We start from the raw sequence: 27,051 nt of genomic DNA, 5'->3' as shown, positions 1-27,051 counted from the left end.
TATATCATTGCATGTTTTCTTTCTCTTCACTTTACTCTGGGTCGCGAAGGAATGAAATGTTTCAAATAGGGTGGCTCATGAAAAAGTTTGAGAACCACTGCTCTATAGTATGTACATGGAGTTCTAGGTTTTGATCCCTAAGGGTGCTGATAAGAACTTGAAATATTGACCAAAATGTCACCTTATTAGTTATTTACCTCTGCCAACCAAGTTGGAAGAAGGTTGTGTTTTACCCCCTGTTTATGCATTTGTGAACAATTCCCTGGCTACAATTTTAATCATAGAGTAATGAAACTTGCAGGGATTACCTGTTACGTGAAAAGCTGGAAAGGGTTAAATTTTCTAAGGTCAAGGTTACAATCAAGCAAAATTTCCAATTCACGTAATCAGCCATAGGTTTGCACATCGTGGTCACAGGGACTTCAAACTTGGCTCATATTTGAGCGTACAAAAATCCACACCAATTAATACATGTTAGGGTCGAGGAATAAGCTCCCATGGCGGAGGTAAGCGCTCTACTGAGTGCCCCTCCAGTATTTATTAGTTTTTGCTCAGAGATCTTGTAATGTAGTTGCTACTGGGGGGGGGGGGGGGGAGAGAGGCATGCAGCGAATCAAAACAGAACAGCGTGGAGGAGTTATCCGAGAATGATTCATGTGACTCGTGCAGTGAGTTTTTGTCAAAAGGTCAGTGACCATGTTTTGTTCCGTAGCTGAAATACAAACCACGCTATTTACATGGGGTAATTACTTCGGCGTAGCTGAATGACGAGCCACGAAGTTTTAACGAGGGTTTCCTACCCCACCGATAGTTAGCGGGGGGGGTAGGTAGGGGTAGCTAGCTACCCCTCCCCCCTGACACACACCGGTGAATAGCTCACTTTACTTTTGGCTCGGAGAGACGACAGACCTGTCAGCACTCTCCTCTTTGTTGACTTTTCAGTGTGTGTGTGAAGTTGGCCTCTATTACTCGTCATGCGTACGTGCCCTGGACTTCCCGGCCGCCCTTGTAGGACCTTTATGTCGGCCGTGGACACGGATCCTCACTCCTTATGCCCTCAGTGTAGGGGCCAACGGTGTGATAGGTCTAACGTGTGTATTGAGTGTATGGAGTGGTCTACCTCCCAGTGGGAGAGGTTTGCCCGGCGACGTAAGAAGAAGGCTAAAAGGGATCTTTCTCCTTCGGAGGCTTCTCGGAAGAGAGAAAATCCCAGGTCTTCTTCTTCCGGCGCCCTTTCCTCCTCCGAAGCTCCCGCTCGAGCGGCCTCTTCCGAGAGGCCGGCAAGTGGTAGCGTAGACCGTAATGTTGTTGTCATTAACCGATCCCGGGGTGAGGGAGAGGTCGTTGCCTCCCACAGCGAGGCGGCTGCCCCTCCCCCCTCGGAGAAGGTAGTTGTATCTAATGATGATCTTTTTCAGCTTTTGGGCTTCCTTGGGGCTGCAAGGTTCGCCCTCCAAGGAAGCCCTGTTTGACATGATCAAACGGGGTGCGGCCGCCGAACAATCGTCAACTTCAGCGGAGATAGATCCTCTGTCTGTGGTTGACGTTGTGTCGGAAACATCCCGTGGGTCTGGCCAAACGTCTGTTCCTGTGGCTGCGGTAGCGGAAGGCTCTGACTCCCCCTCCGAACATACTTCGAGGGAGGAGCTTAGTCCCACGGTCTCTCCTACCGGTGATACTCCCTCTCGGGGGAGTTCACTTATAGAGACTCCTCTTCGGAGGCCCATTGATGGTCAGCCTGCTGATCCCACGGCCCCTCGTGGGCGTATAAGGCGGAAGGCTCGTCCTCCCCTTCGCCGTAGAGGCCTTCCATCTCCCTTCAAAGGGGTTAAGAGGCGCCTCTTCGGGTCGTCGTCACCACAGTCCTCTGCGGAGGAGACGACTCGCCGTTCTCCTGTCCTGCCAGCTACCAACCTAGACCTCTCCAGGGATCGTTCGCGATCCCCTTCGGAGGATGGTCGTCCTTCGGGACAAGGTGACCTGTCGCCCAGACCATCTACGTCTAAAGCTACTGATGCGCTTTACGCGCCACCTGATCCTGCCTCTGCGCAATCTCCAGGTCCTTCGGGGCTGCAGGGACTTGAGCGCGAAACTGCGCCTCGCCCTTAAGCGCAAGGCACCGCCTGCGCACCCGCCTGCTGTTGCTCCTGTTGATCCTGACATAGTGCCTCGGTGCTCACCCTGAGGCGTTCGCGCCGCTGTTCCTGTCACGCGCCAGGGTTCCCCTGCGCGCCCACGGCCTTCGGCGCCCCGTCGCCCTCCAGCAGTTCCTGAAGTAGCGCGCAAGCGCCCAACTGCGCAGACGCGCCCTGCTCCTGATATAGCGCCGCCGCACTCACCTGCGCACACGAGGCCAGTTCCTGATACGGCGCCTACGCGTCCACCGGTGCCCCAGTGGTCACCTGCACCCACGCGCCCTCCAGCGCCTCGGCGCCCCCCAGTTCCTGTTTCATCGCACGCGGTCCAGGAAGTTCCTGAGTTGGCGCACAGGCACCCACAGGTTCTTGCGGACTCGTCGCGCCTCTCGGGGGATAAGCGCGACACGAGCCCGCGCGCGGTTCCAGTTCCAGCGCTCACGCGCACACCAATGCGCGGGACCCATCGCGCCCATCTAGGGAGATTCGCAATACGCGTCCGCACGCAGTTCCTGCACCAGCGCTCACAAACGTGACCACGCGTCGCTGCAGCTCATCGAGTCGCCCCAGAGGCTCCCAAGTTAGCACACGGGCGCTCACGGCCGCCTCAGGGCTCTCCCTCCAGACCGCACGAGCTTGCTACTGATACGATCGCGCACGACGCTCCAGTATCGCGCCCTGTTCCTGCTACGTACCCCGTTCCTGTATTTAAGACAACTGAGGTTGCCCAACGAACTCCAGAGCGCCCTCATGCGGCTCGCCCTGCCCGGCCTCCGCAGCAGCGCTTCCCGGTGCGACCACACCCTGATGCGCGCCCACGATCGCCAGCGCGATCAGCGCTCCCACAGGCGAGTGTGCCGTTCTTACCAGACCAGCGCCAACCCTCTCGCCCCCAGGCCGCTTGCGACCCTGCTCCAGCGCTAACGCGCCCTCAACCGGTTCTTCCGGACACGCGCCCTCAACCGGTTCTTCCGGACACGCGCTCAGGCGCCCCCGTTATCTCGCGCTCTTCGGGGCCGCGCCAGGTCGCTGCGCGCCCGCGCATTCGACCTCATCCTGTTCCAGCTCCTGATCGCCGCACGCCATCGCCATCGCCTACGCGCTCTCGCGATCATGTTCCCGCTCCAGCTGCTGCGCGCCATCGCTCCTGAACACCCACCTGCGCGCCATCGCGCCCGCCTACGCGGGTGCGCGCGAGTTTCCAGCATCGCGCCATCCATCCACGCGCGACACTGATCTGGGCCCGATACACGAGCCCCAGCACGATCGCCGCCAGGCGGACTCTTCCTTGTCACGCTCCCCTCCCCGCAAGCGCAGGCCAGCGCGCTCGCCAGAGGGGGAGCGTTCCCCGGACAGGTCTAGGGATTCTTCTCTTTCAGCCCTGCAGGCGAACCCTCGTTTGTCGACTCCTCTTAGGGATCCCTCGATCCCCTTCCCTCCAGAGGGAGTGTCAGACAGCAGCCCTGGTTCGGTACCCTACTCGGAGCTCTTGTGCAGGCGGTTAAGCCAGCCATCTCTGATTCGGGTTGCGAACCAGCGGCAGCTTCCTCCCCCCTGAAGAGGAGGAGAGGAGTCTCTCCCGTGGTTCCTCCTCCGAGGCCTATTCTGTCCCGGCGCAGATCCTTACGCAAGGCTCCTGCTCCCCCTCAGACCTTCTCGCCCTCCCCTGCGGAGGAGGATTACCCCTCCTCAGGAGAGTCGGACGAGCAGGAATACTCCCCCATCGCACCAATGGAGGAGGTTCCTCCTCTTCCCGAGAGGTCTTCTCGTCCAGAGGTGCCCTCTTAACGAGAGAATGCCTTGATGAAGTCATCGGGCTTCAGCACGGCATATCATTCCCGTGCTGAAGGCTTGTGACGGGCAAGAGGGCTCTCGAACTGGGGAATTTCTTTTCTCAGTTTGACTCTAAATTTCTCTCATTCTTTTTCTATTACTTCTTATTGCTTATTCCTCCTTCATAATTATCAGCTGTCTCCAACCTTGCTGTCAAAACTCTCTTACCCATTTCACTGTCCAGGTTTTTTAGAGGGGACATTGTATCCAGGATCGGTTTTTATTTCAAAATCAATTTTGGGAGCTGTGGTGGTCTTGCCAACTGCCTGAAAATGTTTGGACACCTAGGAGTGTCAGTATTCCCATACTGGCACGCGGAACTATCTCGTAGGAAATTTGGCCTTCGGATTCCAGGGGTTGGCGATTTCATAGAGATAGGACTCTCGGCATTCTGTCCGGTTTGCCTGCCACTATGATTAGAGTGGGGATGATTGTATTCTTGAATTGCTCTCAGTCCCATCAAGCGGGTTTGGCATACACTTGAGCCACTCTAATCATAGTGGTACCATCCCTTTGTGGTAGGGTAGGGAGTGGACATTTGGTAAGCAGCTTTCGCAGGTGTCATTGGTGGAGAAATTAATTCCAGGAAAGGCTAACGGTGTCTTATTTGGAATTTCAGACATTCTTAATATTTTCTCTTCCTTAAACTTTATTTTTTTTCATTGTTATTATGACCCCTTCCCTCCCCCCAAAAATAATTAATGAGTAAACTTAATGTTCCCCGTATCCCTGGATCAAATGGCGAACCCCCAGACACCGTTGACGACTTCTGCTTGTTTAAGTAAGGAAAGCTCTCATGACAACCTCGGCAATAAAAAGGATTCCTCCAACATTACTTCTCTGACCAGTGTAGTTAAAGACAATTTATCGGCACTGGTGGAAAATGATTCTTGTAATAACAGTAATACTTTACTCTCTGGTTCTGGCTCATTACCAGATCCAGCAAAAAATCTGAAAATTCTCCTCTTAAAAAACATACCATTTGGTTGTAGCTATGACATAATTCATGAAGCCTTCTGTAGATTTGGGGCAATCAAAGAAATTTTATTGGAGCTTAATGGTAGTAAAGGCTTTTGGGAAGCTTGGGTATCATTTTCAAGTTTTGAGATTGCTTTAGAAGCAAATAAAAATTTAGAGAGTATAAAAATTGACAATTGTTTGATTTCTGGGGCTCTATGTGATAAAGCACCAAGACACCTAGAGGTATATAAACCAGAAGAATGGATGGAAAAAGAAATAGAGCATAGACTTCCAGAAGTAAGAACCCCCAAGCCCCCAACATGGATAATTGCATCTGGGAAGATAGATAATTATAACTATTATAAGATTAGTAAATTTATACAAAAAAAAGTTGGTTTAATTAAAAGTAAGGATATTAGTAGATACGGTAAGCAATCTGTTTTGATTAATGCAAAATCAGATACTCAAGCTCACATGCTTTGTGACATGAAGATTGCAGAAATTGATCCTATTAAGGATATTAAACCACATATGAGCTTCAGCTATGGTAAAGGAGTAGTTTTTGATAAAGATCTATATGAATTTTCAGAACCAGAAATTCTGGACATGTGCCCTGCTAATGTTGGGAAAGTAAGTAAGATCCCTCAAACAAGCATGGTAGTTTTAACATTTGAAACCCCTGTTATACCAGATCATATAATTATTGAGAATGAAAGAGTACATGTTCGAGAATATAAACCTAGGCCTTTACAATGCTTTAATTGTTTCAAGTACGGTCACCCTTCTCGGTACTGCAATAATACAAAGATCTGTATTAACTGTTCTTTGTTAGAACATGGCCAATGCAACAGAGATACAACCTGTGCAAACTGTAAAGATCATCATAAATCAAATGATAAAAGATGTAGAGAATACAAGAAAGAAGAAGCTGCAATCTTGAAAGCAAATGCTGAACATATAAGTGTAGGTTATGCAAAGTATTTACTCAATCGGCAACTTAATTTTGCTCGTGCGGTTAAGATGCCACCAAAAGATTATAATCCACTACCCCTTACTACCACAGGGGGACCAGTGGTAGCACCTGGCCCGTCAGGTGCATCTCCCTTAGTGGTAGTAGCCCAGCCATCTGGGTCAAGTGCTCAGCCTATAAAAGCCAGAGCACAAACCACCAAAGAGGTCAATATGGTTTCCAATACACCAAAAGTAATGTCACCGATAGGAGCATCTCCCCTAGAGGTAGTAGCCCAGCCTTCTGGGTTAAGTGCTCGAACTGTTGAAGTTCTAGCACAATCCTCCAAGGAAGCCAATGTGGCTTCCACCACCTTAAATGTATTGTCTCAGGCAGAATCTCTACCTGATTTGATGGAGATTGGAAAACAAAATCTTCCAAAGAGGAAAAGGTCCCCATCATCCTCACCATCCTCACCTTCATCTAAGTCAGGTAAGTGCCCTACTGCTCATGATCCTAAGGTTGACTTGTATAAAGATCCTAGAAAGAAAGAAAAGAAGAGTGGTGGCCTAGTAAAGCCTTTCATCTCCAGGCCTTACATGGCTTCATCTGAAAAGTCCCAAAAGACAAATGAGACGAAGAAAAATAATAACAAAAGATAATGTCTATCATCCAGTGGAATTGCAGAGGTCTAAGTACTAGCATTGAGCAAATTAAAACTTTAACCAGAGACTCAGACACGAAGGTAATTTGTCTACAGGAAACCAAGATCAGTGACAAACCATTTAATCCTGGACTCAATTATCATTTTTGTTTATCCCCTCCTTTGCAAGCTGCAAGAGCTCAAGGTTGTACAGGTTTTATTTTTCACAAATCTGTAAAATTTGAAACTATCCTACTCAATACACCACTACAGGCATGTGCTGTTAGAACTCATATCGGGAAAAAAATTACTTTATGCGCGCTATATATTGAACCATCCTTAGAACTTTTCCTCTTAGATCATGCTGGTAATCCAAGAAGGCTTAGACTTTCTGACCTCCAAGACCTGATCAATCAGCTTCCTGCCCCTTTTATTTTAATGGGTGATTTTAATGCAAAGCATACTTTATGGGGTGGAAATGTGTGCGATAGATGGGGTAATCTTGTTGAAGAATTAATCGACAACAATGATGTAATACTAATGAATGGTGGTTTTCCAACTAGGTATGATGTATTCCACAACTCTACATCAGCCATTGATTTGTCAATCTGTTCCTCGTCCATTCGATTGGACTACCTTTGGTCAGTAAATGAACACCTACATGACAGTGGCCATTGGCCAATAATGTTAGATTATGTCCATAATCTTCCTTCTCAGTGTCCACCAAAATGGAAGATAGACTAGGCAGACTGGGCAGCTTATGAAAACTGTTCACACACCGATAAAGAGTATGATGAATTTACATCTTCAGTGCAGGCCTATCAACATCTTGAAAATATTATTGATGATAATGCTAGCAAGTTTATACCTAAAACATGCGGTTTACCTCATCGCTCTGTAGTTCCTTGGTGGAGTAAAGAATGTGCCAATGCAAGAAAAGTGACCCGAACTTGCTTCAGAAGATACTTGAGAACAAACTATGTAGCAGATAGAATAGCGTATCTCAGAGCCTGTGCCAAACAAAAAGGAACTTTTAGAAAAGCAAAGAGAGCATCGTGGAAGAAATATATATCTAATATTAATACCAAAACTCCTTCAAAGGAAATATGGGACAAGATTAGAAAACTTCAAGGTAAATTCGTCCCTAAGCCTCTACCAATATTAAGGGAAAATAATAGATATATATCTGACCCCAAAGATGTAGCAGAGGTTCTTGATAAGCACTTTGCCCATGTATCAAGTGCTGACAACTATTCCCCAGCATTTCAACAAATTAGAGCATCAACATCTGTTGTTCCTCCTGCTTCTTCAAATACTGAAGCTTTTAACCTGCCTTTTAGTATGGAGGAGATGCAAAATGCTATCTCTAGCTCTTCTTTAACTGCCCCAGGTGAGGATGGCATCCGGTATGAAATGATATCACATCTTCCAGTGGATACCAAGGAATTTTTATTAGAAACCTTTAATGGTCTATGGGCTTCCCATACATCTCATGATTCTTGGCATACTTCAATTGTAATTCCAGGCCACAAATCTGGTAAAGACCCAGAACTGCCATCTAGTAATAGGCCCATATCCTTGACCAGTTGCATATGCAAACTATTTGAGAGAATGATCAACAACAGACTTGTGTGGTATCTAGAATCAAAAAATCTTTTATCTAACAGACAGTTTGGTTTTAGGAAGAACCGAAGTACTCTAGACCCTTTGCTGATGTTATCAAGGGAAATTTCAATTGCTTTTTCTAACCAAAACCAGGTGGTGGGTGTCTTTTTTGACCTCGAAAAGGCAAATGACACCATCTGGAGGGGTGGTATTTTAAAGCAATTGGCCTTGTGGGGTATAGGAGGACATATGTTCTCTTTTATTGAAGAATTTTTATCAAACCGCTCAATTAAAGTGAGAGTAGGGTCAGAACTATCTTCATCCTACATGCAAGATGAAGGTGTCCCCCAAGGTAGCGTATTGAGTGTGACCTTGTTTGCTGTTGCTATTAATAGTCTCATGAGTCACATACCTCCTGGCATACAAGGATCACTATTTGTCGATGACTTTGCAATTTATTGTAGTGAACCATTGCACTACAAGCATGCCAGAATCTTCAAATTGGAATAAATGCTGCTTCCGCATGGGCAAAGTCTCGTGGATTCATGTTTTCTCCTCAGAAGACCAAAGCCATTCGCTTTACTCGTACTCGTAAAAGGGAAGGGATCCCCACCCTTTTCTTAAATGATTGCATTTTGCCATATAAGGATAATGTCAAGTTTCTTGGAGTCATTTTCGACAAGAAAATGACATTTGGTCCCCATATAAATGACCTACCTATCAGGGTTAAGAAGTCACTGAACATTCTGAAAGTGATATCGCATTTTGATTGGGGTGCTGATAGAACAACTTTGCTTAGAATTTATACATCTTTGTGTCTGAGCAGGTTAGACTATGCATGCCAAATATATGGGTCAGCTACAAAGAATTTACTTGGAAAACTTGATATTGTTCACAATGCTGGGCTTTGCATCTGCACAGGTGCTTACTGAACATCTCCCATTGACAGTCTCTATGTTGATTCTGGCATACCTCCCCTTTCCATTCGCAGAGAGGAGTTGAGTTTGAGGTTTTTAGCTAGGTCCCTTGCTGTGAGAAACAATCCTAACTGTAAATATGTTAGGGCGCCTTTAGATCGGGCTCCTAACAGATCTAGAGTGCCTAAGCCTTTGGAAGTACAGCTGAAAAATTATGCCAGAGAAGGTTAACAGCACAGATAGCAGAGGTAGGATATCCCAAGTCTCCTCCTTGGTGTAATCCACCTGTTAAAGTATGTTTTACGGCAGGAGGGAAAAATACCTTACCTAGTAGGGTAATGAAAAGTGAGTTTTTAAATCATGCTGCTCAACATCATGGGAAAAATGTTTTTACAGATGGCTCCAAATCGGCTGCAGGAGTTGGAAGTGCAGCTGTGGTGGGGGATATTGTTATTAGAAGGAAGCTCCCATCCTCTTGTTCAATTTTTACTGCTGAGCTGTACGCAATAATTCTCGCAGTCCAACATATTTTTAGAAATGGCAACCAAAATAGTTTTTATACAATTTTTATGGATTCCAATAGTGTTTTACTCTCATTAAAACAAATTATGCCTGGCCATTATCTAGTACAAGAGGTGCAGGACTGGTTAGTACTTCTGCAATCTAGGAAGAGTATCAGTGTTCACTTCTGTTGGGTCCCTGCCCATGTTGGGGTGGATGGAAATGAACAAGTAGATAAGGCAGCAAAGGAAGCTTCTGGGCTAAGTAATCCATCCCCCTTGAGTATTCCTTACAAAGATCTTAAAAGTGAGATTCATCTTTACTGTAAAAATAAGTGGCAAGCTCGATGGTCTCAACTGACCACCAATACAAAATTGAAACAAATCCACCCATTGGTGGATAAATGGTCATCTTGTAATTCTACAAGTAGGAGGGATACCATTATTTTAACTAGGCTGCGTATTGGCCATACACATGCAACGCACAATTATTTAATGAAGAGTGGGGAAGGGAGACAGACCCCTCTTTGTAATACCTGTCTAGTGACAATGGATGTTAAACATATTTTAGTCGATTGTGCTGTTTCTAATCTTCAGAGGAGGACACATTTACTCCAGGACAAACCTTTAAGAGATATACTGGGGGAAAACTGTAATACCCTGAACTTGAGAAAATTTGTACAAAGTATTGGGTTATATTACGAGCTATAATTGATTTTATGAATTTATTTATTTATTTTACCCTTTTGATCCCTATTTATTTCACATCTAGATTTTATTGTATGCAAGTGTTGCGATTTGTATTAAAGGTTAAAATGATACTAAATGGTGTGAGTATACAGATATGATTGAATGATTTTCGTTATATAGCGCTGAATGGCCTTTGATGCCCCAGTGCTTGGCTTAATGCCTAAATCCTATATTCAATTCAATTCAACCTCTGGCGTGTAGCGTGTATGACTGTATGGTTAGTCTTATGCCGTTTTTTTTCACTAGCTAATGATTTTGGGTATCTTTTTGAAGATGCAAGAAGAGAAGCAAATAACTTAGCAGATAATTGGTTTTCATGTTAAATTTCTGGAATGAGATTTTGAAGAATTTTCAGATTATGGATAAGTAAATCTCTGCAAAATGAAAATGTGAACTTGAAAACATGTCATATATAAACTATTAACAACATCAAAAACAAATATGTCATAAATAAATTATAAAAAGACTCATGTCCGCCTGGTCAACAAAAAAGCATTTGCTCCAACTTTGAACTTTTGAAGTTGTACTGATTTAACCACTCGATTAGGAAGATCATTCCACTAGGGACCCAGCTGTGCATTTCACTTGATGAATTTGAATGTTATGAAGCAACTGCTATGGAAATGCCACCAGATGTTGCTTACAAGGCAGCTAAAACTGGCACACTCATAAAAAAGAAGGTACGCAATTAAAGGTTTAAAGGTGGCTCATGAATGGCAGAGGCAAGGGACAGTGACATTGCCCTAGCAATCAGGATGATGCCCTAGAGACTGACCGTATATGATCAGCGCCCAAGCCTCCTCTCCCCCCAAGCTAGGACCAGGGAAGGCCAGGCAGTGGCTGCTGATGACTCAGCAGATTGACCTATAGGCTCACCCAAACCCAGATTGACCTATAGGCTCCCCCAAACCCCCCAATCTTAGCTCACAAGGATGGTAAGGTTGCAGACACTAATGGCACTAACGAGTCTGAGCGGGACTCGATCCCCCGATGGGCAAACACCAGGCAGAGACGTTGCAAATTAGGCCACAGCGTATTTGAAACTCGGGTTAAAAAGAGAGAGATATAAAGACATATAACCAAACTTTTCTAATTGATGTACTACTACCACATAATGTCACTTCATCTAGCATTCTCAGTGCTATCAAAAGCCTATTGATGCTTATGCAGAGGATTTCAACAGTAGTTTCTCAGCTGAGCTTCAGCTGTTTCATTCATATGTGCGCTATAAATTCAGTTAAACAAAAAATGTAGAAACAAGATTCCGTCATGCTGAACTTTATCAAAGGGATTTTGACGTAGGGAAAATCTATTTTTGGGCTCGAGCCCTGTCGTCCTGATGGAAGTTCCTTCTGGCACCCCCCGGAAACGACTATCCGAAGATATCGCGTATAATCAGGGACGTATCCTAAGATAACCATAGATATCTGCACCCCAAACAGACCTTACCCGGTCTAATCCACAAAGGGGAAGGATAAATAACGAGCTGTTACACATCCTATCACCTTCGAGTGCCCCTATGCGTTCCTGCTTCTCATTCCTTCGAAGACAGCTGATAGCTAGAAGATAATACTGAGTGTGCTTTTCCAAATGTAGACATTGGCTTTCGTGTATTTTTAACATCAGTGGTCACAAACTTTTCAGCTGAAAGCTCATTTTCTCATTTGAAGCATTAAAAATCCCATCAGAACAACTGGATGCTTTATCTCTTTTGAATATAAAAGCAGATGTGTTACGTTGGATCAGTTTTGAGGATCTGTTAACCATTTTACCTCCAGGCTATTTGGAACTTTCCAACCCTTAACCCCCAAGGGGTTATTTTTTTCCCAGCACATTTTGCAGTATATATATTTTTAAATTGCTCTAACAGCTTTAATTTTTGTCATAGAGAGGTCAGGTTGGTCTCATTCTCTTGGAAAATGCCTGAATTTTTTCAAAAAATTATCAGAAATATGAAAAAAAAATTTTTATAGCATTTTTTAGTAAGGACGTACCGGTACGTCCATGCGGGTAAAGGGATGGGTTTTGTGAAACGTACCAGTACGTCCTTTGGGGATAAAGGGGTTAAGCTATTTTCACAGTGAGATCTGTTGCATATTCATATATTGTTTTCTTTAGAGTGAAATTCCGATTTATTCCCTTATAAAGGCTAATGGTGTTTTGTTTCAATTCCAGCATCATATGAAGATGAGCGCTAGAACAGCAGCCTGGCAAGTCCAACCCCCCACGTGACGCCCAACCACACATCTATTTGGGACCTGCTGCCATGCAAAGGCTAGAAAACCTCTCCACCCATTACCTTGTATAGTGAGTATCGTATTAATTTAGACCAGTGGTTCCCAAACTGGGGGGCGTGAGGACGATACAAGGGGGGCGTGAGGACGATACAAGGGGGGCGTGAAGTCATCTGCTCGAAATTACTTGTTTAATAGAATAATAAAATCATTAAAAGAACAAATATCTGTCATTACATACATGCATCCATCTCACTAAATTTGACCAGAAATTATGCCTTAGTCTTATAAGTATTTCCAAATATTATATAGCATATTTTCAAATTATCTTTTCTTAAAATTGCAACTCAATTTTGCCAATTTGCTGATGTTCAAACTTTTTTTTTCGCTCACTTTGAACCAAATGCTTCGTTTTTAGTTACTGGAATGTACTATTATTTGTTTGAGTGGCTTTCTTTATTAAAATGTAATACAAACAGAAATATGTTTTCTTGTACAATGCTAGGAAATAAATGTAAGAATCATTTCATATAAAAAAAAAAAGAGAGGAGTGGGGGCGTACGGGTCTACTGGAAGCAAAAAGGGGGCGTCAGGTAAGATAGTTTGGGAACCACTGATTTAGACCTTCACTGTGGGTGGACTTGGGAAGAAGGGTTTAGGACTAGCACTCCCATTCTCCCTATGTCTTTCTCAATCTCAAGTTAAAAATATCTCATCAGGGTATGAAAGAATTATTCTTCAAGGGTTAGAGGAAAGAATTAGTAAAATCTTGTGGTTTCATTGATATAAAGGCCTTTATTTGGAATTATCAATGTAGTCTGAGTGTCTATCCTCAACTCCGTGTACAGCTTGATAGATTTCTACTCCCTTCACAGCACCATTGAATACTCTTAAAGTCCAGAAATTTCCATTCAGCAAGGTTGTGAATAATAAGCTGAATAATATAAACAAAAAAGGGCAAGGCCCCCTCCAAAATCCCAAAACTCATAGATCTGGTACTTAACTTAGATGTAGTGACAGTGGAGTCGGACATCTTGAGGTAAAACCAGAAAAAACCAGCGAAATACACACACCAGACAAAAATCGGTTATTAAACTGCGTGCTAATAAAGGAGTGTTGTCACTGGCGTGGGTTGACTAGTAGCAGTATGAGGTTGAACGGCACCTCGCTGTTCGGGGATTTTGACAGGAGATATCTAAATGGTGCGAGGCCTCTGGTTGTGATTTATCGCGGCCCAGTATTATATCGACACCTTATACAGGTGAGCGAGCTGGGTTCAACCTAGCATTCCCATGCAAATTTTTCTCTGGTAATATATAGCAGTTATATACCTTAGAAATGGTGCTTGAGGAGCATTTCACTGGGCGACACGGGTCTCTCGCCTAGAAAAAGATTTTTCCTTCGTCAAAATCCCTTTTTTTTCCCTCTTGTTTGTGTGATAATTTTGCAAAATATTCAAAATTGTTTGTCAATTGAAAGTAAACTACTTCAGCTACTGTATATTATAGAAAAAAAAGTTGAGAATACATCTTTAATAGAATTTAAGTAAGGTGTTCCAAATAAGGTCCTGGTGCTAGTAGAAATTTATAGTTTTCTGTTTTATTCTCTTTGTCAGATTTTTTCCATAAATTTAATTCTATTTTCCTCCCTGGATATTTTTTCCATCTTATAACTTTTAGGTATTCTTTGTCAAACATTTTAACCCTTTTACCCCCAGGCTCTTTGGAAATTTCCAACCCTTAACCCCCAGGGGGTTATTTTTTTCCCAGCACATTTTGCAGTATATTTTTTTTAAATTGCTCTAACAGCCTTAATTTTTGTCATAGAGGTGTCAGGGTGGTCTCATTCTCTTGGAAAATGCCTGAATTTTTTCAAAAAATTATCAAAAATATAAAAGAAAAAAAATTATAGCATTTTTTTGCAAGGACGTACCGGTACGTCCATGGGGGTAAAGGGATGGGTTTTGTGAAACGTACCAGTACGTCCTTTGGGGGTAAAATGGTTAAGTAATCCTATATTGTTGCAAATACCAGCCATATTGCAACGACTTTGGTACCCTTGACAGTGAGGCATTTGTTGATGGAATGCCCCTCTTTGAGGCTCAGGATAAAGATGACAGGTTCATCTTTGCCAAAATTCATAGACGTGTCATACTTTGCTAGCGGTATTTTTAGATTTATTTCAGAAGCAGGTCATGTGAAAGCCATTAACTTTATATAATGACATCTTCACTTTTATCGTTTTATAGGTAGTAGGTTAGCCAGGGCACCTGTCACCTGTTGAGACACTACTGCTAGAGAGTTATAGGGGTACTTGGACTGGCCAGACAGTACTATATTGGATCGTTTTCTCTGGTTACTGTTCACCATTTCTTTGCCCACACATACACCGAATAGTCCGGCATATTCTTTACAGATTCTCCTCTGTTCTCATACACCTGACAACACTGAGATTACCAAACAATTATTCTTCACACAAGGGGTTAAGTACTGCACTGTAATTGTTCAGTGGCTATTTCCTCTTGGTAAGGGTAGAAGGGACTCTTTAGCTATGGTAAGCAGCTCTTCTAGGACGACACTCCAAAATCAAACCATTGTTCTCTAGTCTTGGGTAGTGCCATAGCCTCTGTACCATGGTCTTCCACTGTCATGAGTTAGAGTTCTCTTGATGGAGGATACACTCGGGCACACTATTTTATGTAATTTCTCTTCCTCTTGTTTTGTTAGATTTTTTATAGTTTACATAAATATTTATTTTAATGTTACTGTTTAAAATATTTAATTTTTTCTTGTTTATGTTCCTCACTGGGCTATTTTTCCCTTTTGGAGCCCTTGGGCTTATAGCATCTTGCTTTTCTAACTAGGGTTGTAGCTTAGCTAGTAATAATAATAATAAGAAATTAATAACAGCTTTAGTGGATAAGAATATATTAAGGTGGTTGGCCATGTAGAGAATGGAAAATAGCCATTGCTAAGAAGGGGATGAATGCACGAGTTGATGGGAGATTTAAAAGAGGGAGCCCAAGGTATGGGTGGATGGATGGAGTGAAGAAAGCTATATATGATAGGAGGATTAGATGTGAGAGAAGCAAAAGTGTGTGCTAGAAATAATAATGAGGGTTAACCCTTTTACCCCCAAAGGACGTACTGGTACGTTTCACAAAAGCCATCCCTTTACCCCCATGGACGTACCGGTACGTCCTTGCAAAAAAATGCTATTAATTTTTTTTTTTTCATATTTTTCATAATTTTTTGAGAAAATTCAGGCATTTTCCAAGAGAATGAGACCAACCTGACCTTTCTATGACAAAAATTAAGGCTGTTAGAGCAATTTAAAAAAAGTATACTGCAAAATGTGCTGGGAAAAAAATAACCCTTTGGGGGTTAAGGGTTGGAAATTTCCAAATAGCCTGGGGGTAAATGGGTTAAGCTATTATGACGCAGTTCCGATAGGCCCTTCCTTGCTCCTTCCTCCAGTCGCCTTGGTGATAGCTGAGGTAGCAGCAGTAGGGGATTTCGCATGTGAAGTTTCATTTGTGGTGCAGTACCAACCAAAGTCGGCTGAATCCCTCGTCAGGTTGGGCGGAGCTAAGAGAAGAAAAGTCCCCCCCCTTTTTTTTTTTTTTATGTTAAGCTACCCCCTGAATTGGGGTAAGTGTCTTGATAGAGTTACATCTGTGTATTTATATATCAATATATATTAGGATTATAGTAGCATATATTTACTTGTTAGTTATACTGGTCCCCCTTTCACATCTCAAATGAATGGTCACCCTACATATGATGGCCAGTGTGTGCAGTATTGTCTCGTATGGTGGCTATAATGTGCAATATTGTGCATTAAGTAGGCCATACTGTGTAGTATTGTGCCTTATTATGACCATACTGTGTAGTATTGTGCCTTATTATGACCATACTGTGTAGTATTGTGTCTTATGGTGGCTATACTGTAGTATCGTACCTTATGGTGGCTATATTGTAGTATCATGCCTTATTATGACCATACTGTGTAGTATCGTGCCTTATGGTGGCTATACTATGTAGTATTGAGCCTTATGATGAAAGCCAATGTTATTAGGATCTTCATTTGTACTTACGACTGATTTTTATAGTTTTATTTCAATGACTTGATATGAAATCATTAATAATGCAGTGATTATCGTTGGAATGTATTCATTATATTATGCATTAGTAACTTATTAGTTATCTGAATGGCAAAACATGTAAGCAGGCATTTTATATGGAAATACGCAGGTATCTTTCAGTATTTTATTGGAAAAGTATACAGGTTTTCTGTTAATCCTTTTACCCCCAGGCTATTTGGAACTTTCCAACCCTTAACCCCCAGGTGGTTTTTTTTTTTTTCAATCACATTTTGCAATATATATTTTTTAATTTGCTCTAACAGCCTTAATTTTTGTCATAGAGAGGTCAGGTTGGTCTCATTATTTTGGAAAATGCCTAAAGTTTCTCATAAAGTTATCCAAAATATGCAAAAAAAAAAAAAAATGTAAATAGCAGTTTCTTGCAAGGATGTAACAGTACGTCCATGGGGGTAAAGGGATGAGTTTTGTGAACCGTACCAGTACAGTACGTCCATTGGGGTAAAAGGGTTAACTGATAATTCCCTTGATTTAACGAACATGGACGCTTTAGTACCCGGACGTCTCGTCTCCTACCATCAAGTGACATTCTGATTTTCATGCCAGGAGAAATTGCAGTAATATTGTTAGCACTTTGAATTAAGCTATAAAGTATCAAAGGAAGCCTTCGTTGAGAAATTAAAGTTTAATTTGGACATTATTACTGATAGGTAAACTAAATAACTGAATAAGATTTTTTCCAACGTGTTTTAGGTAAAGTGAGGTTTGAAGTAATCTAATAAGGTAATGAAATTTAGATAAGCATAATGATGCAAATAAGGGGAAAATTTGAAGTTGAAGGAAGAAATTTCTCCCCGCGATCTTGTTTTGTATAGTCGTCAACTCTTGGAATAGTTCCTGACGACCCAATTTCCAAATCAATAGTTTAAATGGCAAAACTAACATTCCACCTCAATCCTAATTATGAAAGATAATTCGCATTTGAAAATATCTATAACCCTTCGTTGAATATAGAATATACGAATTTTCTGTCCTTTTACTACATTCTGATTTTAGATGAAAAATTTTTTGTTGAATACCCAGTCTAATCCACTAAGGGGAAGGATAAATAAGGAGCCGTTACACATCCTATCACCTTCGAGTGCCCCTATACGTTCCTGCTTCTCATTCCTTCGAACGCAGCTGATAGCTATAAGATGATAATACTGAATGTGCTTTTCCAAATGTAGACATTGACTTTCGCATACTTTTAACATCAGTGGTCACAAATTTTTCAGCTGAAAGCTCATTTTCGCATTTGAAGCATTAAAATCCCATCAGAACAACTGGATGCTTTATCTCTTAAATATAAAAGCAGATGTGTTCCGTTGGATCAGTTTTGAGGATCTCTTAAAAGACTTTGCGGTTATAAAAAGCAGGGGGAAACTTTTCAAAAGTGAAAGTATAAAAAATTAAAAAATAAAAGTTCTTTGTTACTGATAGTTTCGTTTGATTTTAATTACTAAAATTGTGTTGCTCGTTATGTGAATATTTTGAATTACACATGTATATGAAGCACTAAAATTTTAAGTGCTTAGGGCCTCTAAAGGGCTTAATCCTGCCCTTCTTTGAGAAATGTATTATTGACCAGATCGATTTGTATTCTATGTAACCTCCGTTAATCAACGCCATAAACAATTTGCCTGATATGTCTTAAAGCTATTTTCACAGTGAGATCTGTTGCATATTCATATATTGTTTTCTTTAGAGTGAAATGCCGATTTATTCCCTCTTTTTATTAAGGCTAATGGTTTTTTGTTTCAATTCCAGCATCATATGAAGATGAGCGCTAGAACAGCGGCTTGGCAAGTCCAACCCCCTACGTGACGCCCAACCACACATCTATCTGGGATTGGACCTGCTGCCATGCAAAGGCTAGAAAACTTCTCCACCTATTACCGTATATAGTGAGTATCATATTCATTTAGACTAGACCTTCAGTGTGAGGTGGGCTTGGGAAGAAGGGTTTAGGACTAGCATACCCTTTCTCCCTATATCTTTCTCAATCTCAAGTTAAAAATATCTCATCAGGGTATAAAAGAAATATTCTTCAAGGGTTAGTCCGAGAGGAAAGAATCGGTAAAATCTGTGGTTTCATTGATATAAAGGCCTTTATTTGAAATTATTAACGTAGTCTTGTTGTGTTATGGTCTCTGAGTGTCTATCTTCAACTCCTTGAACAGCCTGATGTATTCTATGTCCAGAGATTTCTACTCCCTTCACAGCACCATTGAATACTCTTAAAGTCCAGAAATTTCAATTTTTTTTTTCCTCTATTGTTTGTGTGATAATTTTGCAAAATATTCAAAATTGTTTGTCAATTGAAAGTAAACTACTTTAGCTACTGTATATTATAGAAAAAGAGTTGAGAATACATCTTTAATAGAATTTAAGTAAGGGGCTGGTGCTAGTAGGAATTATAGTTTTCAGGTTTTTTCTCTTTGTCAGGTTTTTCCATAAATTTAATTTCATTTTCCTCCCTGCATATTTTTTCCATCTTCTAATAACTTTTAGGTATTCTTTGTCAAACATTTATGTGATTCTATATTGTTGCAAATACCAGCCATATTGCAACGGCTGTTTGGTACCCTTGACAGTGAGGCATTTGTTGATGAAATGCCCCTCTTCAACGGAAATATACATTATCTATTTAAGGCTCGGGGTGAAGATGACAGGTTCATCTTTGCCAAAATTCATAGATGTGTCATACTTTACTAGCGGTATTTTTAGATTTATTTCATAAGCAGGTCATCTGAAAGCCATTTAACTTTTTATAATGACATCTTCACTTTTATTGTTTTATTGGTAGTAGGTTAGCCAGGGCACCTGTCACCTGTTGAGACACTACCGCTAGAGAGTTATGGGGGTCCTTGGACTGGCCAGACAGTACTATATTGGATCGTTCTCTCTGGTTACTGTTCACCATTTCTTTGCCCACACATACACCGAATAGTCCGGCATATTCTTTACAGATTCTCCTCTGTTCTCATACACCTGACAACATATTACCAAACAATTATTCTTCACACAAGGGGTTAACTACTGCACTGTAATTGTTCAGTGGCTATTTCCTCTTGGTAAGAGTAGAAGGGACTCTTTAGCTATGGTAAGCAGCTCTTCTAGGAGAAGGACACTCCAAAATCAAACCATTGTTCTCTAGTCTTGGGTAGTGCCATAGCCTCTGTACCATGGTCTTCCACTGTCTTGAGTTAGAGTTCTCTTGATTGAGGATACACTCGGGCACACTATTTTATGTAATTTCTCTTCCTCTTGTTTTGTTAGATTTTTTATAGTTTACATAAATATTTATTTTAATGTTACTGTTTAAAATATTTAATTTTTTCTTGTTTATGTTCCTCACTGTGCTATTTTTCCCTGTTGGGCTTATAGCATCTTGCTTTTCTAACTAGGGTTGTAGCTTAGCTAGTAATAATAATAATAAAAAATTAATAACAGCCTTAGTAGATAAGAATGTATTAAGGTGTTTGGCCATGTAGAGAATGGAAAATAGCCATTGCTAAGAAGGGGATGAATGCACGAGTTGATGGGAGATTTAAAAGAGGGAGCCCAAGGTATGGGTGGATGAATGGAGTGAAGAAAGCTATATATGATAGGAGGATTAGATATGAGAGAGGCAAAAGTGTGTGCTAGAAATAATAATGAGGGTTAACCCTTTTACCCCCAAAGGACGTACTGGTACGTTTCACAAAAGCCATCTCTTTACCCCCATGGATGTACCGGTACGTCCTTGCAAAATAATGCTATAAAAATTATTTTTTTCATATTTTTGACAATTTTTTGAGAAAATTCAGGCATTTTCCAAGAGAATAAGACCAACCTGACCTCTGTACGACAAAAATTAAGGCTGTTAGAGCAATTTAAAAAAAAAAATATACTGCAAAATGTGCTGGGAAAAAAATAAGCCCCTGGGGGTTAAGGGTTGGAAATTTCCAAATAGCCTGGGGGTAAAAGGGTTAAATTCAGATATTGATGTCATGAACATGTAGTAAGAAAGTCAAAATCTAATTTTTTTCATACACAAAACTCCTATAAAGTTAAACCTAGTCTGTGATGGCTAATTTTTTGCAGAATATACTTAGGATATTATTATTATTATTATTAATTGCTAAGCTACAACCCTAGTTGGAAAAGCAGAATGCTATAAGCCCACGGGCTCCAACAGGGAAAATAGCCCAGTGAGGAAAGGAAACAAGGATAAAATAATGCTAAGAATAACATTAAAATAAATATCTATATAAACTATAAAAACTTAAACAAAACAAGAGGAAGAGAGACTAGATAGAATAGTGTGCTCGAGTGTACTGTACCCTCAAGCAAGAGAACTCTAACCTAAGATAGTGGAAGACCATAGTACAGAGGCTATGGCACTAATCAAGACTAGAGAACAATGGTTTGGTTTTGGAGTGTCCTTCTCCTAGAAGAGCTGCTTACCATAGGAGGAATTCTATTTGGGATTTTCCAAGGTAGCTCAAACGATAATGCTCGATTTTCCCTTGTATTGCATGCAAGATGTATCGATCTTTAGTGACTTTTAATTTTGTATGTAGCTGATTAAATTTGAATTTTACAGATGCTGTTTTAACCGGGAAGTTACGGACGAGCTTCTAACTGCATCCTTGAGGATCAAACTAAAACCATTTAGTTGCAGGTGAGAGTAACAGGATACTTTTAACTTCCAAAGATAATGGACACAATGTAAAGTTTAATCATGGGTAATATGCTAGATGAGAACAAAGCCACTATAGTAAATTTTTTTTGGTGAGGCAGATTTGCACCGACTCGCAGCTGTGCCCTTTTAGCTCGGAATAGTTTCCTCATCACTGCTTGGTTGGACAAGGTAATTCTAACCCATCAGCGATCAGGAAACTTTTCCGTGCTAAAAGGGCACCACTGCAAGTCGGTGCGATTGCGCCTCATTGAAAAAAATTGACTATAGTAATTTGCTTTAACTATCAACTATGGAGAGTAATTCAAATATTTCATTCATGATTCCAAAGTGTTTGTGTGATCATCATTGCGAGGTAGGATTTGGCATGCCAGTGAACTAAGACTCGTCGGCGGCGGCGCCCACTCGTGTCCGAGTACTGTATTGGGTTCTGTTGTTAGCCATCAGCTTCCTATCAGAAGAAGGGTGGAGGAAACGACAGAATGCCAGTAGCTGGGTATATTGTTTTGGGTGGTCGTGGCTTTGCAACGGCCACGCGCACACACTTGGCCCACATCGTTTTCACCGCGGCTCAAGACATATGAGACAGGCGGCTTCTCTGATGTTGGTTGCATCGGGCTGCCGGGTTCTTGTTATGTCAAGGCCCGCCTTGTTGCCTGCCCGATAGGCATTGCCCTCTTCTGCCGGCGCTGGGAAGCTCCGCCGTTGGGGTTTTATTTTGTTTGGTTTGGTTTGATTTTGGAGTTTTCCTTCTCCTAGCCTCTGCCTATCTGAAATAAAGGAGAAAGCCTAGGACTACTGTAATTCTTTTTGTACTGTATTATGAAGGATATTGATGTATCTATATAATGTCTTTGATATTTGATTCAAATAAATTGCTTTGTTATAATTACTGTGCATATGGTGACCTGCACTAAACTAATTTTTCTTTGATATTGTATGAAGTTTGTCTTGATTATATTTTTATTTCAAGATCTTGTGTGCCATTTAGTCTAGCTGTGCACTGATCATATCTCTTAATTTTTTATTTCTTATACTGAAGAGGGCTGTCCTATTGTTAGTTATATATCGGATTTGAATTTTCATGAACTAAGCATTTGAATATGTGTAAATTACCAAGAAGTTTATGTTACTGTAGAGATATCTCAAACCATTGTTCTCTAGTCTTGGGTAGTGCCATAGCCTCTGTACCATGGTCTTACACTGCCTTGGGTTAGAGTTCTCTTGCTTGAGGGTACACTTGGGCACACTTTTCTATCTAGTTCCTCTTCCTCTTGTTCTCTTAAAGTTTTTATTGTTTAAATAGGAAATATTTGAATATTGTTACTATTCCTAAAATATTTTATTTTTCCTTATTTCCTTATTTCCTTTCCTCACTGGGCTATTTTCCCTGTTGGGGTCCCTGGGCTTATAGCATCCTGCTTTTCCAACTAGGGTTGTAGCTTAGCATTTAATAATAATAATTGGTGAGGGACCTATGGTCGTGGTTCAATCACGCCCCCGTTTTCTATACCGACACTTGAAGAGTGAGCGAGCTAGGTTTATGCCTGGGATTCCATGCAGCCTTTTTTCTCTGGTATTTTTATATGCCCCCTGTGGCCGCGGGGGCATATAAAAATTAGAATAGCGCCAACGTTATCCCTGCGTGTCGTAAGAGGCGACTAAAAGGGACGGGACGAGGGGGCTGGGAACCCCCTCTCCTGTAAAAAATTCCTGCGAGACATCGACAAGGAGATGGAGCTGGGGGGAGAGTGACTGCTCCCCGCACTCTAGTTTTGGGGTGTTTAAATGTGCGTGGATGTAGTACGATAGAGAGTAAAAGATGTGAGATTGGAAGTATGTTTAGAAGTAGAAGGATGGATGTATTGGCCTTGTGTGAGACAAAGATGAAAGGAAAGGGTGAAGTGATGTTTGGTGAAATGTCTGGTAGAGTGTCTGGGATTGAAAGGGGAAGAGCGAGAGAGGGTGTGGCGTTATTGCTGAGTGAATGGATGACAGGTAAAGTAGTGGAATGGAAGGAGATATCATCTAGGTTAATGTGGGTAAGGGTTAGGTTGGGTAGGGAATGTTGGGCGTTTGTCAGTGCGTATGGGCCAGGTAGTGAGAAAAGTGAAGAAGATCGGAATGAGTTCTGGAATGATTTAACTAGGTGTGTAGAAGGACTGGGTAGAAGGAATTATGTAGTTGTTATGGGTGACTTGAATGCTAGAGTGGGCGCTGGAGAGGTAGAAGGTGTCATTGGTAAGTATGGCGTACCAGGTGAAAATGAGAGTGGTGAGAGACTGGTAGACATGTGTGTTGAACAAGAGATGGTAATAGGTGCTAGCTTCTTTAAAAAGAAAGATAAGAATAAGTATACATGGGTAAGAGTGGCAAATGGAAGAGTAGTAGAAAGGGCATTAATGGATTATGTGTTGGTAACTAAAAGAATGTTTGGAAGATTGAAAGACGTGCACGTGTTTAGGGGTATGGCTAACGGTATGTCTGATCATTTTTTGGTGGAAGGAAAATTAGTTGTAGCAAAAGAGTGGGGGAATAGAGTAGGTGGATGTAAAAGGGAGGTAGTGAGGATTGAAGAGCTAATAAAACCGGGGGTAAAAAGTAAATATCAGGAAAGGTTGAAAATGGCATATGATGAGGTGAGAGTAAGAGAAACTGGTAATTTAGAGGAGGAATGGAAGTTAGTAAAAGAAAATTTTGTTGGGATTGCAAGTGATGTATGTGGCAAGAAGGTTGTTGGAGGCAGCATGAGGAAGGGCAGTGAATGGTGGAATGAAGGAGTGAAGGTGAAAGTGGAAGAGAAAAAGAGGGCTTTTGAAGAATGGCTGCAGAGTAATAGTATAGAGAAGTATGAAAAATATAGAGAGAAAAAGGTGGAAGTAAAGCGCAAGGTACGTGAGGCAAAGAGGGCAGCTGACCTGAGGTGGGGTCAGGGATTGGGTCAGTCATATGAAGAGAATAAGAAGAAGTTTTGGAAAGAAGTGAAGAGAGTAAGGAAGGCTGGCACAAGAATTGAAGAGACAGTGAAAGATGGAAATGGAAGGTTGTTAAAAGGAGAGGAGGCAAGGAAAAGGTGGGCGGAATATTTTGAAAGTTTGCTGAATGTTGAGGATAATAGGGAGGCAGATATAATTGCTGTTCCAGGTGTTGAGGTGCCAGTGATGGGAGATGAGAATGAGAGAGAGATAACAATAGAGGAAGTGAGGAGAGCACTAGATGAAACGAGAGTAGGAAAAGCATCTGGTATGGACGGTGTGAAAGCTGAGATGTTGAAGGAAGGGGGTGTGACTGTACTTGAATGGTTGGTGAGATTGTTTAATATGTGTTTTGTGTTGTCAATGGTACCAGTAGATTGGGTTTGTGCATGTATTGTACCACTATATAAGGGTAAGGGAGATGTGCATGAGTGTTGTAATTCAAGAGGTATTAGTTTGTTGAGTGTAGTTGGAAAAGTGTATGGTAGAGTACTGATTAATAGGATTAAGGATAAAACAGAGAATGCAATCTTGGAAGTACAGGGTGGTTTTAGAAGAGGTAGGGGTTGTATGAATCAGATTTTTACAGTTAGGCAGATATGCGAGAAATATTCAGCAAAAGGTAAGGAGGTGTATGTTGCGTTTATGGATCTGGAGAAAGCATATGATAGAGTTGATAGGGAAGCAATGTGGGATGTGATGAGGTTATATGGAGTTGGTGGAAGGTTGTTGCAAGCAGTGAAAAGTTTATACAAAGGTAGTAAAGCATGTGTTAGAATAGGAAATGAAGTGAGTGATTGGTTTCCGGTGAGAGTGGGGCTGAGACAGGGATGTGTGATGTCGCCGTGGTTGTTTAACTTGTATGTTGATGGAGTGGTGAGAGAGGTGAATGCTCGAGTGCTTGGACGAGGATTAAAACTGGTAGGCGAGAATGACCATGAATGGGAGGTAAATCAGTTGTTGTTTGCGGATGATACTGTACTGGTAGCAGACACAGAAGAGAAGCTTGACCGACTAGTGACAGAATTTGGAAGGGTGTGTGAGAGAAGGAAGTTGAGAGTTAATGTGGGTAAGAGTAAGGTTATGAGATGTATGAGAAGGGAAGGTGGTGCAAGGTTGAATGTCATGTTGAATGGAGAGTTACTTGAGGAGGTGGATCAGTTTAAGTACTTGGGGTCTATTGTTGCAGCAAATGGTGGAGTGGAAGCAGATGTACGTCAGAGAGTGAATGAAGGTTGCAAAGTGTTGGGGGCAGTTAAGGGAGTAGTAAAAAATAGAGGGTTGGGCATGAATGTAAAGAGAGTTCTATATGAGAAAGTGATTGTACCAACTGTGATGTATGGATCGGAGTCGTGGGGAATGAAAGTGATGGAGAGACAGAAATTGAATGTGTTTGAGATGAAGTGTCTGAGGAGTATGGCTGGTGTATCTCGAGTAGATAGGGTTAGGAACGAAGTGGTGAGGGAGAGAACGGGTGTAAGAAATGAGTTAGCGGCTAGAGTGGATATGAATGTGTTGAGGTGGTTTGGCCATGTTGAGAGAATGGAAAATGGTTGTCTGCTAAAGAAGGTGATGAATGCAAGAGTTGATGGGAGAAGTACAAGAGGAAGGCCAAGGTTTGGGTGGATGGATGGTGTGAAGAAAGCTCTGGGTGATAGGAGGATAGATGTGAGAGAGGCAAGAGAGCGTGCTAGAAATAGGAATGAATGGCGAGCGATTGTGACGCAGTTCCAGTAGGCCCTGCTGCTTCCTCCGGGGCCTTAGATGACCGCGGAGGTAGCAGCAGTAGGGGAGTCAGCATTATGAAGCTTCATCTGTGGTGGAAATGTGGGAGGTTGGGCTGTGGCACCCTAGCAGTACCAGCTGAACTCGGTTGAGTCCCTGATTAGGCTGAAGGAACATAGAGAGTAGAGGTCCCCTTTTTGTTTTGTTTCATTGTTGGTGTCGGCTACCCCCCAAAATTGGGGGAAGTGCCTTGGTATATAGATAGATTTTCAGCAATAACTATGCCTTAGAAATGTTGCTAGTGGAGCATTTCATGGAGCGACACAGGTCGAGCCCAGAAATAGATTTTTCCTATGTCAAAATCCCTTTTTTATCCAGTGGGCTAGGTTAAAACCATGTGTTTAATGTGTGCCACTTTAGTCACATTCCTAAGTATGGTAGATTATTCATTGGATAAATATAATCTTCCTAATAGGGTGGTTGAATCAGTAGAACTTCAAAAGTTCAAAGTTGGAGCAAATGCTTTTTTGTTGACCCGGCGGACATGAGTCTTTTTATAGTTTATTTATGACATATTTGTTTTTGATGTTGTTAATAGTTTATATATGACATGTCTGTTTTGACGTTGTTACTTATTTTAGAATGATTTATTGTTGATTTGCTCTCTTCATTTATTTATTTCCTTATTTCCTTTCCTCACTGGGCTATTTTTCCCTGTTGGAGCCCCTGGGCTTATAGCATCTTGCTTTTCCAACTAGGGTTGTAGCTTGGATAGTAATAATAATAATAATAAAATGTCAACATTGAGTAACTGTAGGTTCAATGGATTTAGATTACAGATGTCCCTTTGTTTTATTGGAAAATTTTTATGGCTTGATATGGGATAGATTCGCAGAAGTATCAATGTTACGGCTAGGCAAGAGACTCTAGTCCATAGTTTAACCATACAATTAAGCTGAACGTCTTTACATCTTAGGTTGTAATTCAGTGGATTTGG

The 27,051-nt window shown here is 41.7% G+C and overlaps 1 protein-coding gene across 2 annotated transcripts in view; it reads left to right on the top strand.

Annotated features, from left to right (window-relative positions):
• The window catches only part of LOC137623356 (uncharacterized), a 547,933-nt gene that overhangs the window by 520,105 nt on the left and 777 nt on the right, over positions 1 to 27,051 (top strand). For both annotated transcript variants that reach the window (XM_068354184.1, XM_068354185.1), the window contains one exon: positions 21,259 to 21,336. In XM_068354184.1, the coding sequence (XP_068210285.1) occupies positions 21,259 to 21,336 (78 nt within the window). The remainder of the gene's footprint in view (positions 1 to 21,258; positions 21,337 to 27,051) is intronic.

Source organism: Palaemon carinicauda, chromosome 30, assembly GCF_036898095.1.
Source record: "Palaemon carinicauda isolate YSFRI2023 chromosome 30, ASM3689809v2, whole genome shotgun sequence".
Classification (NCBI taxonomy): domain Eukaryota; kingdom Metazoa; phylum Arthropoda; class Malacostraca; order Decapoda; family Palaemonidae; genus Palaemon; species Palaemon carinicauda.
Note: the sequence above shows the minus strand (reverse complement) of the source record. Positions and strands in the feature narration are given on the sequence as shown.